Genomic DNA, 18,613 nt, shown 5'->3' with positions numbered 1-18,613 from the left:
TTTCCACCACAGAGGTGTTGGTGGATGGGGCAGGATTAGAAGGGGATTTTGAAGGTGAGAAAGTGAACAGTACCACTGAGCAGGCATTTTGAAGTCAGGGATTGTCTGCTCAAAATATTCAGGCAGGGGCCCACGTGGACTGTGGGTCTTCACTGCAAGAAAAGAGACAGTGCTGGAGAACAGGCCTTTTGCAGAAGTGGCCTATGGCTTATTTGTTTAAAGCTTTTGGCCTAAACAATGCACATGGCCCTATATAAATAGAACTATTCACATTTTCTGAGTAGAAATAACATGCTTCTATAATTGACCAAGAGGAGGTATGAGTGAATAAGAGGGGTTTCCTCCATGCACAGGCCATTTGGTTTTGTTTTGAGGTGGAATTTTGTTGGTGGCTGATTTTTAAACCAGTATTCATATAGGAAGTTGTCTATGTGAGAGAAAGCTTGGAAGAGCAGGGCCACACATCTGATCTGTTCACCTGTAGCTGCAGGCCTACACAGCATCCACAATTAGGGCTCAGCACATATTTGTTGAATGCACTTGGCTTGTAGTGATCTATGCCGGGTGTAATGGACAAGTCCTTCACCAGAAGCAGGGCAGATGGGAGTGTATAATAGGTTGAAATCTTTTACTTCAACTTAGAACATGATTATATTCTTTGAGCATTAAACAAATCACCATCAAGCCACTCAATCTGCTCTTTGAAGTCATTTGACATCTTGATAAGCAGATTGCAAAAGCTCTTTTAAAGTGATAACAATCTTGTAGAGTTAAAATTCTTTCTCTGGGAACTATAAGGATGAGCACTTTATAGCAAAGCTTGCTTTAAACCATAAATTTCAGTTTTTACTCCTTCCTAATGATGAAAGCCACAACACATTTTTCCTCTTGTACTCAGACTTTTCATTATAACTAAAATAATGGAACACTACTTTTAAATAAATAAATATAACAGAACACATTCAAAGGAATAGGGTGTGATCGTTTTCTAACACAGTTTGCAATACTTAAACTTAAAAGGCTTCGGAGAAGCACATTTTCTCCTGTCCTCCATCTCTCAAGAGCAACTCTGTAAAGTTACTGAGAAACATAAATACCTAATCCATAAGTCAAGTCCATTATCTAGGACAGTTAACTGGTAAGAACCAACCTACAAAATAGAATGCAGTGCCTTTCAGATTTGCCACCTTTGAGAGAGAACCCCATATGATGATCAGCTTGAGCATTTTCTAAAGCAGAGTGACAGGAACAGTAAACAAGTGATGAATCTGTAGTCTTTAAGCTTTTGCACAAAGCTTGTTTGATAATGTTCCACTGAGATTTAGTTTTGCTCTGATCTTCATAATTTGTTTCCAGATTTGGAATTTGGTTTATCCTTGATATACATTGTTTAGTCACTGAACTGAAGTTGTCCTACTTTATGATATATTTATTGCTATAAACTTTGCTCATATGCTATTATTGCTTTATCCCATAGATTTTAATAGGTTGTGCTCATGTTCAATTAGTGTGTGTTTTGGATTTGAGGGGTTTATTTTTGTAAGAACAAAAACTCAGTATGAATTCCAGTCTGGCCTCAAACTGGTAATCCTATTGCTCAGCCTGCCAAGGACTGGGATTACAGTGCTGTCCCAAAATGCTCACTTTCAGTAGATGTATTATCTTTTTCATTATTTCTCTTACCCATTAGCTACTTAGGAGGATGCTGTTCAATTTCCATGTATTTTTAATTTGCTATTCCAAGTGTTCTAACAAGATACATAGTACAATTTCCGTTTTTAAAAATGGAGACATACATAGCATCATGTTACATATCGTGATATTGTGATGTTCCACATCATTATATGGAACCTTCTCCATGCTAGAGAATAATGATGAGAAGAACTCATGTATTCTGCAGCTGTTGAATGGGGTGTTCTGTAATTGTCTTGTGGGTTCATTTGTTCCATAGTATAGTTGAATTCACATGTTATTTTGTCAGCTTTATTTCTGGTTGATCTGTCTATTGAGGAAAGTGTGGTATTGAAGTCCCAACCATTACTGTACTGGAGTCTTCCTCTCCCTTTAGGCCTAATAATATCTGCTGTATGCTGTGATGGCCCGGGGTCAGATACATCTACACTTCAGCTGCCATATTTTATCTCTAGATTGGTCCTTGTCTAAATGGTCTTGTCTCTTTTAATAGTTCTTGATTTAATGGCTACTTTACCTTTATGAACATAGCTATTCTTGTTCAGTTTCCATGATACATTTTTTCCAATCCTTTTCTTTTAGTCCAGGTGTATCTTTACTGAAGAAATTAATTTCTTACAGCCAACCTATCTTGGGTCTTCTGTTGTAATCCAATCTGCCAACAAGCAAATGTGAGCCATTATTCAAGGTTTCAGCTTGATAGTGATGGATGTCTTCTGGTCATTTTGTTGATTTTTTATTTTGTATATTCTTTATTTCTTTTTACATGTCTTATTGATGGTTGTGATTTGGGAGTTTTGTCATACTTGTTCTTCCACATGAGTTACAGAACCCCCAGGTTTTTGTGTTGATGATTATCATTGTTTTGTTTCTATTGTAGGACTTCCTCAAGAGTCTCTTACAGTACTGATCAGTGGGAATGAATTTCCTGGGTTTGCTTATCTGGCAAAAACTTTATTTCTGCTTCATTCCTGGAGGTGGGGGGGGGGGAGGGGGTTGCCAACCATGATATTCTTGGTTGGCAGATTTTCTTCTTGCAGGATTTTGAATAAACCAGCCCTGTCTCCTGTGGCATGGAGGGTTTTTGCTAAGAAATCTTACTATACTTGTAACAGGCATCCTCTTATAGGTGAGTTTATGCTTTCTTCTGGCGGTTTCTAGAGTTCTCTTTTTGTCTTATATTTTGGATAGTTTGACTATGCCTTAGTGAAGGCTTTTGTTTGGGGTTTTTGTTGCTTCTTTTTTCCATTGAACTCAGTCGTAGCTATTGAGTTTCTTATATGCCCATGTACCTTTGAAGATTGGAAAGATTTCTATTGTTTTGTGAAACAGTTTTTCAGTGAGCCCTTCTTTTCTTTTCCTGGACTTCTTGTTACATGAAGTGTTTGCTATGCTTTCTTCCTTCCCCCTGCCTTCCCTCCCTTTGGCCAGACCTGATCAATTCAAATGACCTATCCTCAAATTCAGAATTTTTTTTTCTTCTGCTTGTTCTAGTCTATTGTACAGACTCTCAATTGTTCTTTTTGTTTTACTGATTGAAGTTTTTAGCTCCAAGGCTTTCCCTGGTTTTTTTTTTGTTTTGTTTTGTTTTGTTTTGTGATTTCTAGCTCTGATGAATGTCTCATATTCTTTGCACAGTGAGTTTCTTGGGATCATTATTTTAACATCTTTTTCAGGAATTTCATAGATTTCCTTCTACTGGGATCTATTTTGTAGAAGTCTGTCCCTGTGGATGTGCTATATTTCTTTACATATTTTTTTTATTTCTACTTTGATGTTTTGCATCTGCTATAACAGTCTCCCTCTTCCAAGTTTCTGGTGTAAATTTTGCTTGGAAAAGACCTTTTTATTTAGATGGGTATCAGTTTCAGTAAGTGCTCATCTTTGGTTACAGGTCAGCTGAAATAGCCTGTCTGTGAGTCCTTCTGCTGAATTTGATCAATTGATGTTAACAGTGTCTGTGGGCATCTTAGTAATCTAGACTTGGGGACTCATGATGTAATTGTAGAGCAGTGGATGCTCAACAGGAGTGCTGAGGGCACTGGCATTTGTGATGGCAGGCGCCGCCAACTCCGCATGGGATACTGGAAGGACTGCCCCGGGTTCCATGAGACAAACACAGGTGACACCAAGCGTTATGATCACAGAGGTGCCTCTGATGAATGCAGGGAAATCTGTGTACCTGTGACATGGGAAGCCAACAGGTCTGCAGCCAAGGGATGGGAAGGTTCCATGGGACAAGCACATGTGACGCCAGGGTCTGTGACTCTGGTAACTGCAGGGTGTAAGTTATACAATCTTCCCAAGGTCTGTGGAGGCAATTGCTAGTAATACTGGAGCATGTGACACCACTTGTCACTCTCTGGTGTTGTGATGGAAACTTCTCCAAGTTTCAGGCAGTCATGGGTGAAACTGGGGCTTTTTGAATCTCAGTAGCCCCATAGCCATGGACTTGGGGAATTTTTTTTCCTGATTTCTACCCATATTGTGTATAGGTGGTGCTGGATTTGGTATCTGCTTTTCTGGAGTTGCAAGATGCAGCTAGAAACCCAGAATTCATGGGACAGGTACAGATGATTAGGTGGCTTTTTATACTAGTAGCTAAAGTCCCATAGTAGTGAGATAGGAGAACACTTTCTCTACTTCCCACAGGGCAAGCTCTCCGGCTTGTGTCAGCTGCAGGTCACTGAAGGCCCTATTCTCTAAACTGTGAACCATGCAGCAGCTCAAGGCTTCTGGCTGCTGCCCTAAAGCAGCATGGCACCTAGCAATGGCTTTTGTTAAAGTGCTTGGCGTCTAAAAGTTGGAGAGGTCCAAGAGTTCCTTGTAACAGTTGCTGTTAGATCAGTCAGCTGCCCCAACTGGACTTAAAGCCTGTAAGAACAGTGGAATTCTCCTGCTGCTATGAAAGAGATTCCTGATACTTGCCCACTTACCTTTCCTCAGCACTCTGGAATCTTTTGACCCACCCCAACCATCCACGAGCCATGGTTGAATATGTAGTGTGTCCTTTTCTCTGGTTGTCTTTCTGACTCTGTGCTATTTACAGTTCCCATCACTTCCTCACTGAACTTCAGACTTCTCCCTCAGTCACTCCACAACACAGTTTTCCTTTGTTTGCCCTGGTTCATCTCTGGCCTGGTTGAACACCAAGCACCTCTAGTCAGACATCCTGGATCTGTCATCCACCTGCTTCTCCAGGGTTTATATACTCCACAAGTCGCTTATCTGTGAAGCAGTTGTCTTTTCCTATGTTTGGCTTGTATTACACTCTTTGGTGAATTTAAAACTTGGTATACTTTTTTTTTTTATTTAAAGTTTCCTACCTTGTGGGTCAAAGGGTTTTTTTGCTTCTCAATTGTCTAAAATATTTTTTCTTTTGCTTTTGTAAGTATTTGATATATCTGGAATTGACTTTTATAGGTAGTAGAATATTTGCATCGCCCAATATATACATTATCAATCATTTCAGAAATTTTTATTGGAAAATTTTTATTTTCCTACTGTTGTACAACACTTTGTTATGACTCTGGATTCCATGTATCTTTACATTGATTGTCGACTGCAGTGCAACAGATTATCACAACTGAGCAGCTTAAAACACTGTTACCTCACAGCTTCTGTGGTCGGAAATCCAAATGCAGCTCACTTGGGAGTTTCTGGCACAGAGTCTGTTCTCAGGGAGCAGCCAGGGAAGTGGTCTCATCTGAAAGCTCAAGTGCAATGGACTTGTTCTAAATGTATTCATGTAGGGAAGACAGGACGATTTCTGTATGTTGGCACAGCGAGGGCTTATTCCTTCACTGCTGCTGGTTGGCCTTAGTACCTTCTCATTTAGGCTTCTGCATACAGCAACTAGCTTCCTTCAGAGCAAGCAAGCAAGTAAAAGTGAGAAAGATGGAAACTATGTTTTTTTGTGAAAACCTATTTTCAAAAGCAACATGACATCATTTTCTGACGAGTGTAATTAGCTACAAGTACGTCTGAAGTTTATCCTGTAACCCAAAAGGAAAGTATTGGCCAAAAAATTGAGTACCAGAAAGGCAAGGATCCTTAGGGACCATCTGCAAGATGTCACTGTACTTTTTTGTGGGGGGATGGGGATAGGGTCAGTCATGGGACTTGACTGCAGGCCTGGGCACTGTCCCTGAGTTCTTTTGCTGAAGGCTAGCTAGCGCTCTACCAGTTTGATCCACAGTGCCACTTCCAGTTTTTGAGTGGTTAATTAGAGATAAGAATCTTTTCTGCCAGGGCTAGTTTCGAACCTCAATCTTCAGGTCTCAGCCTCCTGAGGATTACAAGCATGAGCCACTGATGCCCAACTACCACCATAGTTTACATAGTAATGTAAATAGATCTTAACAAGAATCAAATAGATCAGTTAAAATAACTGATCCAAGACCTTTTTTAGAAAAACTTTATAAAAGCTAAATTCAAAATAGAAACAGAAAGAGATAAGTACAGCTTAGAATGAATATTTGGAAGTATCCATAATAAAGGAACCATAGAACTTCATAGGAAGTCAGAGATATGAATTTTCTTCCCATGGTAGAGTTTAGTGTAATTATAGTAAGTACATACTGTGTAATTATTCTTACCATAATGATCTGAAGGAAACATTTTACAGGTTTGTGCATTACCATGAGACTCTTAGAGACAGAGCAAAGCACCTGCCATCTCCTTTATTCATTTTGTGCATTCGTGGAACTCAATGATGCTAAAACCATGGATTTAGTATTATTGAAAATGATATTTATGAGAGGATTGTCTGACAATAACTGTTAGTATCTGTGCGCACATGCCCATGGTGACCTAGTTGGAAGAAAATGTAGTTGAAAATATTTGAGTGGACTAACAATTAAATTTAAGACTTCCAGTTGTTATGTTTACCAACATTCTCATTTACCACTTCCTGTGTGCAATTCATAGAATGAGAATGCTCTCCTTTGTGGTTTAAGGAAGCCATGCACAGGAAAGCATCTTGACCCAATTCAGACTTTCCCTCTTCAGCTTCGCTTCACCTGAGGAGGAGCTTTCATTTGTACTAAGGCTTATCTCCAGCCACTTATTTAGAATAAATGACTTCAGCTTTCTTTCTGTCATGAACCCTGTGATTACAGGCTTATAGATCTAAGTGTGCCTCTTGGTTCCTACCGTATGTCAAAGCCTGGTGTGTGTGTGTGTGTGTGTGTGTGTGTACGCACGTGCGTGTGTGCATGTGTGTTCATGTGCTTGTCTGTATATCTGTGGCTGATTGCAGAAGAGAGACTCATGTGGCAAGTTTTGGAATAATTTCCCAACTTTAACCCAGTAAGTAAGTTGGGTTTTCTTTAAGGTCCACTAGTAAGAGAACTCTCTCTTTGTGTGTCTTCTCTTTGTAGAAAGAAAGTATTTCTGGAGAAAGAAGTACATCTCCAGATAAAGTTCCAGATAACTACATCTCCAGATAAGTTTCTGCTCATATACAGATCTAGGGATGTAGTTATAAATGAATGACAATGGCATAGCATTGGTAAAGATTGTTTATACTGTGTTATTGATTCTCGATCTGATTTATCTATACTTCCCCTTCCCTCACTTAAATATATAGGCTAAGAGTAGGAAAGTGTACACTTATTTCAGAGGACATTGTTGCTACATTAAGGAATGAATAAAAAGAAATCTGGGATAGATGCCCTCCGAAGTGCAGTGTGAGGTGTCATTAGGAAGACCGCAGTCACCTCTGTCCATTTCTTAATATGGAGGATGGAAGCCCCACTTTATATTAGCAAAGCCTACACACGTGTGTCCTTAGTTTGTATGTGCAGGAATAAAACAATTGCAATAAAAGGAAACTTTCTGATATGAAGATGAACTTATATTCAAAGGTGAAAGTGAATGGATTTTGACAGTGTCCTGCGTGGCTTGGGTGAGTAAGAGAATTTCTGTGCACTGCTACACATACTTAGTGTGGTTTTCTGCCAAGCCTGGCAAGGTCTAGGAAGGGATGCTGGTATAAAGTCTCATATATCTTGAGATATGAGATATCAAACAGGTTTTTCTTCATCCTTGCACTTCAGGTCCTTAACTGTGCTTCGGAGTGAGCCAGGAAAAAAAAAAAAGAGATTTACACAAATTATTTTGAATCCATTAAAATAATTTCAGAGCTTCAGAGTACTTTTTGTATCTTTTGAGTCAGATGATCTTACAGAAAGTAAATTAGGTGATGGGCAGATGCCAAGCTTTGGTTTTTGATATGATTTATCTTTCTTTCATTTGGCACAGTTCAAGTTGAGGGTTAGACATCCTGAGAAAGAAAGATTGCCGAGGCCAGGCAGGGGCTCATCAGATCTATTCCTTTGGTGACTGTCAAGGCCAAATTATTCAGAATATAATCTCAAATTCATTTGATCCTATGGTAGATAGTTTAATAATTTATGTTCAGCCTTATTAGCAAATCCTGGTGTTTACTTTGCTATCACCAAAATAAGATAAAAACCCATTCAAGATATTAAGATTAGAGTGATATATGGTGGGTTATACTTGAGTTTAAAATTTTGCCCTTGCAATTTTAATGATCTGATAGCAATTACACATTTGGGATAAGAGAAAGAGAGCAAAACTTCATATGAATAATGTCTGCTGTAGAATCACTCAAAAGTGATCCAAAAAAGCTGACAGTGTGCTCTCTTGTGTGTTCATGAGGCTTATAAAATATAAATGCCCTTCTAACACAAATGAAAAAGCCTAATTAATTCTTACTTCAATTTGTTGATCCTTCTATATTCCGATGTGCCTATGACACTGACAGGCTATGCTTCTAACATTTCTTTAAACATGAATTGAAAAAAACCTAGAAAATACAATCATCTTTGGCTTGGAGATAATTGAGCCTTCTTACTTGTATGGTATTAAGATGCTCCTGATGTGAAGGATCTCAGAAAGAGATAGCTTGGAAAGATCGCTTGGCACCCTTAATCCCCTGTGTGTCCTGGTGTCTGATAATGGAATGAAGCCCAGGGATGTATTGCCTGTCAGTCTGAGGAAAGGAGCTGGCACTGGAATGTATCACAGGGCCCTGGCAACATCTGCAGGTGTCAGGGACAGGAGAACTCATCTGGAAGCTTCAAGATGGGAAGACAAGGAGCAAGTGTTACAGTTGGGTCTTTTATTTGAGCAGAACCAGACCAACTGTTCCTCATTAAAACACATTGTACAGTGTGTTCTAATGTGAAAACCTCAAGCATGTGTGCGTATGTGTGCATGCCTTCAGAGAATCCTCAGCAACCTGCCATCTATATTCACAAAGTCTCCACCTGGCCAAACACTGTATGACAGACAGTGAGAAATGTGTCTGTGTAAGCTGAGACTGGCTTCCTGGAAGGGCCTATTGTAAGCAAACACTAACACCACTGCTTCCTTAGCAGGATACATGAAGCCTGTTTGAATGAAATCTCAATCTAGGGGCCACTTCCATAACCATGAAGTGCCTGGATTTTCCCACTTAATTGTAGTGATTAGAAAATGCATCTCAGGTATGATTCTGAGCGCTGCACTTAACATGTCTAAAGCCAGTCAGCGCCGGCGTTAAATCAGAATGACGCTGTGGTTGGGTCTTTGGAGGCCTAAAGGAGAGAATGAAGGTAATATATTTATAGCCTCGCTGTCACATGCTGAACTATTTAGTGTTTTACACAGAGCCTGTCCTCTACCTTTCTTGCTGGATCCCTTTGCCTACTTCTTATTACAGCTTACTGATATTTGTAGTAAGGAGGGCCCACAAGAGAGGAGTCTCTCAGCTTAACTTGGAGACTATCTGAAAATGTAAATATAAATACGAAGGAGGATAAGTAGAAATGCAACATCCATTCAGTTAGCATCAACCGGCCACCTCCTGAATACCCTGTCCTATAGGGCTGTGGCCTAAAGTCATTGAAGGGCAAATCTGGGTAGTCTCAGAAGCCAAGCTCCTAACAAGCAGCTGGCTCAGCAGCTCTGTGTTAGCCCAGGGAAAAGAAAGCTTTAGCAGGGGCTTTACCCTGAAGGCCACCTGTTGTCCTACCCAAGGAAGCGTCACAGTTGCCTGGAGGTGCCCTGCTCCCTTTTCCTACAAATGTGTGGAGCACTACACTTCTACTGGAGAGCATTCCCCTGTGTAACTAGTTCACCTGACCTGAGTGCATTTTCTAGGAGGGATGAGGGCCTGGGGATCACACAGCCCTGATTTGTAGGCTCAGAAATGCACTCCTTCCCCAAGATGTCCACGTACTGTCTTCCTGACTTGCAGATAGGTGACCTAGCATGGCAACATGAAAGGAGAAGCCTGTGTTAAAGCTAATGGATTGCAAGATGGGAATTGTCAATGAGTCCCTTAGTCTGTTAAATTGAATCTTTTTGGTTGAACAAAGGTCAGCTCCTGCACCGTGTTTGAAGTATGTTTGGAAAGGCTATTTCTGAATAGAATTTAAGACTTGACATTCAGTTTAATAAATTATGCAAAGGAATCTTTTTAAGCCCTCCTTTGATTATTTTTTCCCTTTCTTTGTCATATTTCTTTTTTATTTTTAATTTAATTTTATTGTCAAGGTGATATACGGAGGGGTTACAGTTACACATGTAAGGTAATGAGTACCTTACTTGTTGAACATTGTTATCCCCTCTCTCGTTTTTCTTCCATTTTCCCTACCCGCCCCACCCTCCCAGCTCTCCCTCACAAGTTGTAAAGTTCATTTCCAACATATTGTCTTGTATCACTGTATGAATCTTGAATTTCATTGTTTAAAGGGTTTGTAGAAGGTTCGAGACTGATGTTTACTTTCTGGGTCCTACTGGCTATAAGAAGTTCCCTCTGAGTCAGGCAACCATGCGTGGTTCACGCCTATCATCCTAGCTACTCAGGAGGCTGATATCTGAGGAACGCAGTTTGAAGCTAGGAAAGTGGGCAGGAAAGCCCATGAGGCTCTTATTTCCAATTAATCACAGAAAAAGCTGGAAGTGCCATTGTGGCTCAAAGTGGTAAAGTTCTAGTCTTGAGCAAAAGGAGCTCAGGGATAGTGCCCAGGCAGGGGGTTCAAGCTCCAGGACCAGAAAAAAAATGCCTGGAGGTTTCCCTTATTGCTCTGTAAGTATCAGCTTTTTACCTTTCTTGGGGGGCTACTTATAATCACTCACCAATATGCACTTTTTATTATAGAAATGAAACCTAATTTCTCTCTAGGAGCTGTGTGGTACTCTGCCATGGTTACTCATTTACATATTTGAGGATTTATGAGAAAGACTTTGTATTTCTGAATCTCTTTTCCTTGAGGATCACCATGGCAAATGAACATTTTTCCAATGCTGAATATCAAACTCAGATTCCCTAAGCATGCTAGGCAAGTGCTCTACCATGGTCACCATGATTTGGGAAAAGATGAAAACTAGCACAGTTTGATGGATGGGCTATGTGTTTCCCTTCTGTGCTGTACTTTCAGTACACACCTTGATTTTTCAGGACAGTGTCAACAGTGTCTGCGGTGCATGCTCCCTGTGCATGTTCCTGGTCTTCACATGATTTGAGAACGCAGATTTTCTCACTAGGCCCAGGAAGAAGGCTCAGAGGCCCTTATCTGATGTATAGCTGGTAAAAAAAATCTTCTCCCTGGGCTTTCTGTATCTTGCTAGCTATATCCTTTGCCAGAGCTCTTCCTTTTGAGGCAGTCCCATTTATGCAGTCTTTCTTTGATTTGTTGTGATTCTGTAGCTTAGGAAGTTTTGACTCATGCCTAGAAGGCCTAGTGTTTCCCCTACCCCTTCCTGTAATATTTTTACAGTATCTGGTTTTATATTGAGGTCTTTGATCCATTTAGATTCCATTCTGGTGCATTTGACTCTGAGGATCTAACTTCAGTTTTCTGCATGTGGATAGCCCATTTTGCCAGTACCATTTGTTGAAGACACTGTCTTCTTCCAACATGTGTTTTGGGCTCCATTATCAAATATTAGGTGACTGAATGATTGTGGGCTTATATTTGGGTCTTCTATTCTTATCCATTGGTCCTCAGATCTATTCTTGTGTCAGTACCAAGCTCTTTTAATTACTGTGGCTTTGTAATAAAGTTTGAAGTTTGGTATTGATATTCCTCCAGCACTGTTCTTCCTTCTAGGGATTGATTTTGCTATTCTGACTCTTTATTATTCCATATGAGTTTTAGGATTGCTTTCTCTATTTCTTTCAAGAGAATTGTTGGGATTTTGATGGGTATTGCATTGAATTTGTAAATTGCTCTGGGCAGTATTGCCATTTTTATGATGTTAATTCTTCCCATCCAGGAGCATGGGAGTTTGTCCATTTTCTTAAATCTGCTTCAGTTTCACAATAGAGTTCTTTTACATCTTTAGTTAATTCCTAAGTAATTTTTTGAGGCTCCAAAATAAATCACCCAAAACTAAACAACCCAATCAATAAATGGGCTAAAGACTTAAAGAGAGACTTCTCTGAAGAGGAAATAAAAATTTCCAACTTCTCTGGCATAAAAAAAATGCAAATCAAAACAACATTGAGATTCTACCTTACCCCAGTTAGAATGGCCAGTATCGTGCAAACTAATAATAACAAATGCTGGCAGGGATGTGGCCAAAAGGGAACTCCACTACACTCTTGGTGAGAATGTAAACTTGTGCAGCTACTCTGGAAAGCAATATGGAGGTTCCTCAAAAGATTAAACATGGAGTTACCCTATGTCCCAGCAGCCCACTCCTGGGCATCTATCCCATAGAACCCAGCGCCACACTAAAGTGATCCACATAACCATGTTCATTGCAGCATTTTTTACCATAGCCAAGATATGGAATCCACCCCCAGGATGCCTCTCAGTGGACAAATGGATCAAGAAAATGTGGTATATATACACAATGGAATTCGATGCTTCCAGATATTGTACCATAAGGAAGTAGAAAGACTTGGAAAAAATTACCTTAAGCTAAGTAAACCAGAGCCAAAGAAACATAGGTGTATGGTTTCCCTCATTTGTGGCAGATAGAATGTGCCTATAAATCTACAAGTGCACACACTGTATGATTTAAACATACACACACACACACAAACACACATACTGGGGCATGATAAATTATATAGGTCTCTAGACATTCACATATTGAGACCAAAGGAAGATATGCATAGGAGCAGATCTCAAAGGCTTAATAGCTATGTGCATATAAAATAAATATTTTATGAAATAAACTCCAAGAAAAGGAAACAAGAGACATTTTTAATTGTTGTTGTTCCTATTTTGTTTTTTTTCCCTTTTGTCTTGTTTGTCTTTGGGAAGGTAAGGGGGGGATGCAAAAAAGTTGGAACAAAGGGCAAACAAATACAAGAGTATTCACTAGACACTATTTGGAAAATGAACGGTACATCTTGTGGGTGAGGACAGGAGGAAAAAACTGAGAGAAATCAAGGGAAGGAGAGACATGGTTCAAAAAGAATTGTATTCATTACCTGACTCATGTAACGGTAACCCCTCTGTATATCACTTCTACAATAACAATAAAAGTATTTTAAATGTCAATTATGTTAAAATGTGTTAAATTTTCGAAGGTCGGAGAGAAAAAAATAATGCCCAAGTTGAATGCAACTCCTTTGGTTGGTTAATAGGTAACTTTTATACTTGAAGGAGGGGGCAAAAATTCATGCAAATGAGTTGGGAGAGGGAGATTTTATACCACTAATAAAAAAGTCTGGTTTTGTTGTTTGGTTGACTAGCTGTTTTGTTTTCAAGCAAGAGTAAAACATATCATTTAGTCTTCAATACATTATACACCCAAGGCTTCATTCTGTAGACACACCTCTCTCCAGGCCAGCCTAGCACCACACATCACAGTGGCAGCTTCTTCATCTGCAGACATAGAGCCAAGGATAAGCTGAGAATGAGGTTTTTTTCTCCTGAACCTAATGAAGCTGAAATTTCAGGGCTTCCTACTTTGAGATGCCCATTCTAAGATGGCCCAAAATTTTATAAACATCATTTTTTGGTTTGTTTGTTTTTGTTTTTTGTTTATGTTTTTTGCTTAAAGAGAAAAGTTGCTGAAGGATGCATAAAATGTGTATCCACTCTGGACGCGAGGTTGCTTGCTAACCTTCCTCAGCACTGTAGCGTTTACGGTGGCTGGCTGTGTGGATATATGGACTGAGGCCTCCACCATTTTCTGAGTGAGAGTCTGTAGTTTTACTGGCTTCTGAAAGCCATCTGTGACTTAGAAAGGTTAAAAAGCTCTGGCCTAGGAGAAACTAGCTCTTATTTCTGGTCTTGTAACACCCAGCGAACATGGGAACTGGTGGTTAAATGTCTAGACATAGCAATTTATAACTGATGTAGAACAGATTCCTGAGTGCAATGCAAGACATGGTGATCACCAGGAACATAAGATTACACACACCCTCAGATTCACCCATTCATTCATTCCTAAGCACTTACTGAGTACCTCCTCTATAAGATAGCCATGCTAGGTTCCAAGAAGTCATGGATGAACTAGTTAGCCTAATCTTGCTCTCATCTTTCTTTTCTTCTAATTTTGGCCTTGGTTTTTCCATGCTTTTGTAAGTGCTTTAGTGGCCTTATTAGGTTTATTTGGAATTCTTCCAATTTTGATGTGGACTAGTATTGCTTTTGCTTTATCCCACCAGTTTCAATCATTTTCAGTGGTTTCAAAACCTTTTTGTCTCCTGATTTCTTCAGTAAACCACCATCTATTCAGAGAACAGTACATAGTTCAGGAACTAGAGGCAGGAGGATTGCAAGTTTGAGGCCAACCTGAACAAACTACAAGACCCTGTCCCAAAGCAAAACAAAAAAAAAAGCCTAGGGATATAGGCCAAGTGGTAGAGCATTTGCCTGACATAAAAAAGGCTAAGGGTTCAAGCACACACACACACACACACACACACACACACACACAGAAACACACACACACACACTCCAAAAAATGTTATTGTTCAGTCAACATGAATTTATAAGTTTTCTACCATTTATTTTGTGGGTGACTTCTCATTGTACTCTATTGTGATAAAAAAGACCTAGGACATGGTTGAGTTTGTTTTGTGGCCTACATGGTCTATTTTAGAGAATGTTCCATAAGCCCATGAAAAGAATGTGTAGCTATTTAAATAAAGTGGACTTAACATTTCTTTGATGAAAATGGGGTGTTAGAATCCCCCATTATTTTTGTGTTGGAGCCTGTCCTTCTTTAGAGCTAGTACTGTTGGTTATATAAAGTAGAGGTACTCAGCTTCTCATGAATATAGAATTATTATTATTATCATTGAAGCTTCTTATTGAATTGATTCCTTGATTATATATAATTGTCTTTTCATACAGTTTTGTCTTAACATCTCTTACATCCAATATAAAGATAGGTGCTTCTGCTTGGTTTATTTTACGCTTTCCTTTGCATGGAACACACTTTTCCATCTTTTTACATGCAATGTATAGGTGCCATTATTTCTGAAATTTCATGTAAGAAAAATATTCCTGACTTCATTCATATCTTTTAGTTGAAAAAATTAATTCATTTATATCGAAGGTTGTTATTGATAAGCAAGGAGTTATTCCAGTCATTTTGATGATTTTCTTCTAGCTTTTAAAAATTATTCTTTGTTTTCTTCATCTTTGTAATTTGGCATTTCACTGCATGTTATTTTCTTTTTTTTTTTTCTTTTTCTTTTATTTGGGTGATCGTGGGTCTTGAATTCTGGGCTTGGGCTCTGTCCCTGAACTCTTCAGCTCAAGGCAAACGCTCTACCACTTGAGCCACAGCACCACTTCCAGTTTTCTAGTGGTTTATTGGAGATAAGAGTCTCACGGACTTTCCTGCCCGGGCTGGCTTTGACCACGATCTTCATATCTCAGCCTCCTGAGTAGCTAGAATTACAGGCGTGAGCCACCAGCGCCTGGCTTGCATGTTATTTTCTATTGACCCTTTGTATATTTACTCTTCTAGTGGGTCTTATACTTCCACATACTTTCATGATAGTAGCTGTCCATCTCTTACTTCTGACAGTTCACGTTTAAGTATCATTTGTATGGCCGACCTAATGGTCATGAATTCTGTTTTTGCTTATCTTGGGATTTCTTTCTTCTATGCTGAAGGACAGCTCTACTGAATTTTAGTCGTGTTGGTTGGCAGAGTTTTTGCTTTTTCTTTCTTTTTCCAGGACTTGGACTATGCCATTCCATTCCCTCATGGCCTTAAGATTTCTGCTGAGAAATCTGCTATTAATTCCTTAAATTTTCCATGATGATTTTCCCTTTTAGTTTTGAATTTGTTTTGTTTTTACTTTTGATAGTTTGCTTGTTATTGGCTGTGGTGAAGTTCTTTTCTGGTCATGTCTATTCAGGTTCTATGTCTAGTGACATGGATGTATCCATACCTTTCCCCAGGTTAGGAAAATTACCTATTATTTTACTCAATAAATTTTTTTGTGTTCTTAACTTTTCAAATATTGTTTCCACTTAATCACTCTGTTGTGGAGATGTTCAATGGTATGTTTTTTCTTAATATCACTTTCAGAATTCTGTATTTCAAGATCTCTGTTTTTTTTTCAATACTTAATTTCTCATTTATACTTATGTTGCCTTCCTAACTTCATTTAGCTGTGTGCTCTTGGATCTCTTGACCTTTTTTATAATCACGACTGAATTATTTCATTTTATTATTGTTTCATTTTATTAGCACATACTGTACAAAGGAGTTTAAGTGATTATTTCCAAACACATTTATTAAAAATAGGTTGCATTCTATTTTTGTATGAATATGTGAAGTACTTCAACTATATTAATCCTTCCCCTTTGGCCTTTCCTCTCACACTCTACCCTCCTGCTGAATCCAATCCCCAAGCAATATCCCCCCAATTTTATATTCATCATTTCTTTTCTTTAGAGCAATATTCCACATATGAAAGAGAACAGGCAATACATGCCTTGCTCAGTCTGCCATATTTTGCTTAACATGAGTTTTCAGTTCCATCCAGTTTTCCTGCAATTTCATTCTCCTTTAGGAAGAATGAATAGTAGTCCACTTTGTATATATGTACCATATTTTCTTTATCCAATCATCACTTGGACACGGAGGCTGATTCCATAATTGGTCTATTTTGAGTAGTGTTGCTATAAACATGGGTGTTCACAAATCCCAGTTGTATGCTGACTTACATTCCTTTGGATAAATTCCAAAGAGGGTTATAGCAAGATGATATGGGAGTTCTATTTTTGGGTTTTTGATTAACCTCTATACTGACTTCCAGAGTGGTTGCACTAGTTCACATTCCCACCAAATGTATAACCTCACTAATATTTTTATTTTGGTATCTTGATGATAGGCATTCTGATTGGAATGAAATGTGTTGATTGGCTTGTTAGAGATTTTATATTTCCTGAATATGAATCCTCTTATCCAATGAAGGGCAGGTAACAATTTTTCTCCCACTGTAGGCTGTCTTTTGACCGTGGCAATTATTTCCTTTGTTTTTCAGGTGTTTGTCTTTTTTTTTTTTAACTCATAATGGGGGGTTTGAACTCAGAGTCTTGTGCTCACAAGGCAAATGCTCTACTATTTGTCTTTTGTTACTTTTTGAATAAGATCTCACTTTTTGTCTGGGCTACCCTGGACCACAATCCTCCTATACTTTTTGCCTAAGTTGGGATATACATCACAGGTTGTCCTTGAACTGCATTCTCCAAGCTGAGTTTCCCAGCCTTTTTCCATGTCTGGCATACATAGAAAATGATAGCATTGGTAAGGCACACCTGGTTAAATGGAAGAGGTCTCTAGTCAGATCTCTTAACTGAAGTTGAGGTGAGCCCTCTTGAGGTAACAGCAGCCCATCTGAGAATCTCATTTTTTCCCTCCATAATCTGTTGCTGAGTAGACTTGACTGCACTCTATGTGAATTCTGTAAATATTTTATGAGTATAGTCTGGAAAGTCCTGAACTTGGTCTGGCCTTTAGAAAAAGGAATTGACATCCATTCCTATTTTGGGGCCACCTGGGCCATGGTAGGTGTTCCTGTGTACCCATGCGAGAGGAATAAAGAAATGGTAGCACCTTTTAGAAACCCAGAGCTTGCTTGATACCACCAACAGGGCCTTCTCTGCATATGAACATTGGTTTTCCTCCCTTTCTTTATAGGAATTCAGAAACAGGCTTGGGAATCATGCAGGTTCGGCATCCTACACCTCTACTGAAACTCAGCCCACCTCAGCAGTCTCCAGAGTGGCGCTAAACCTGCAAAGACTCCATCAAGACTGTGCACTGAGGACAGTGGCGGCTCTCGCCTTGCTTGCGTTTCTTCTTGCTTTTCTTGCCAAGGTCTACAATTAGAGCCCAATTAGAGGCGTCTGTGCACAAGAAGTTTCTAACTCAAATCTCCTGTCCCAGGGGACAGGAAAGTGGCGCATCCGTTCTCAAAGGGCGGGCATCTGACCAGCTCGTTCAGCCTACTCTTCAACTCCTTTAATGATTCTCTGCCGTCTCACATAGAGTTAGGCCCATTGGCTGTTTGACCTAAAAGTGAATTACAGCTGGCATAGACTGTCTTTCAAATGAAATTCCTTTTAGCTTATTTCTTAGTAAGAAATGCCAGTGATTGTATTAAAAAAGAAAGAAAGAAAGAAATTCTCTACTCTTCAAGTCTGAATCTACCACACAGTGGCTCTAGTCATCTTTTCCTGATGTGGAAAAAAAAATGTCATTTGATAATAAACATTTTTAAGCGTGTCTTCCTCTTCATGCTTTGTTTAGAATCCCAATTCTGCAAACATCTTTGGTGTTTTTGTTGTTGTGGTTTTGGATTTTTTTTGGTCAGTCCTGGGATTTGAACACAGAGCCTGGGCACTGTCTCTGAGCTTTTTTGCTCAAGGCTAGCATTCTACCACTTTGAGCCATAGCACTACTGGGTTTTGGGGTG

The 18,613-nt window shown here is 39.2% G+C and overlaps 1 protein-coding gene across 2 annotated transcripts in view; it reads left to right on the top strand.

The window, feature by feature from the left end:
- Cdkal1 (CDK5 regulatory subunit associated protein 1-like 1) overlaps window positions 1–18,305 on the top strand; it is a 520,358-nt gene extending 502,053 nt beyond the window's left edge. For both annotated transcript variants that reach the window (XM_013030462.1, XM_013030461.1), the window contains one exon: window positions 17,836–18,305. In XM_013030462.1, coding sequence (XP_012885916.1) covers window positions 17,836–18,027 — 192 coding nt within the window. In that variant the 3' untranslated portion in view covers window positions 18,028–18,305. The remainder of the gene's footprint in view (window positions 1–17,835) is intronic.
- The last annotated feature ends 308 nt before the right edge of the window (window positions 18,306–18,613 follow it).

Source organism: Dipodomys ordii, unplaced genomic scaffold (assembly GCF_000151885.1).
Source record: "Dipodomys ordii isolate 6190 unplaced genomic scaffold, Dord_2.0 Scaffold130, whole genome shotgun sequence".
Taxonomy (NCBI): domain Eukaryota; kingdom Metazoa; phylum Chordata; class Mammalia; order Rodentia; family Heteromyidae; genus Dipodomys; species Dipodomys ordii.
Note: the sequence above shows the minus strand (reverse complement) of the source record. Positions and strands in the feature narration are given on the sequence as shown.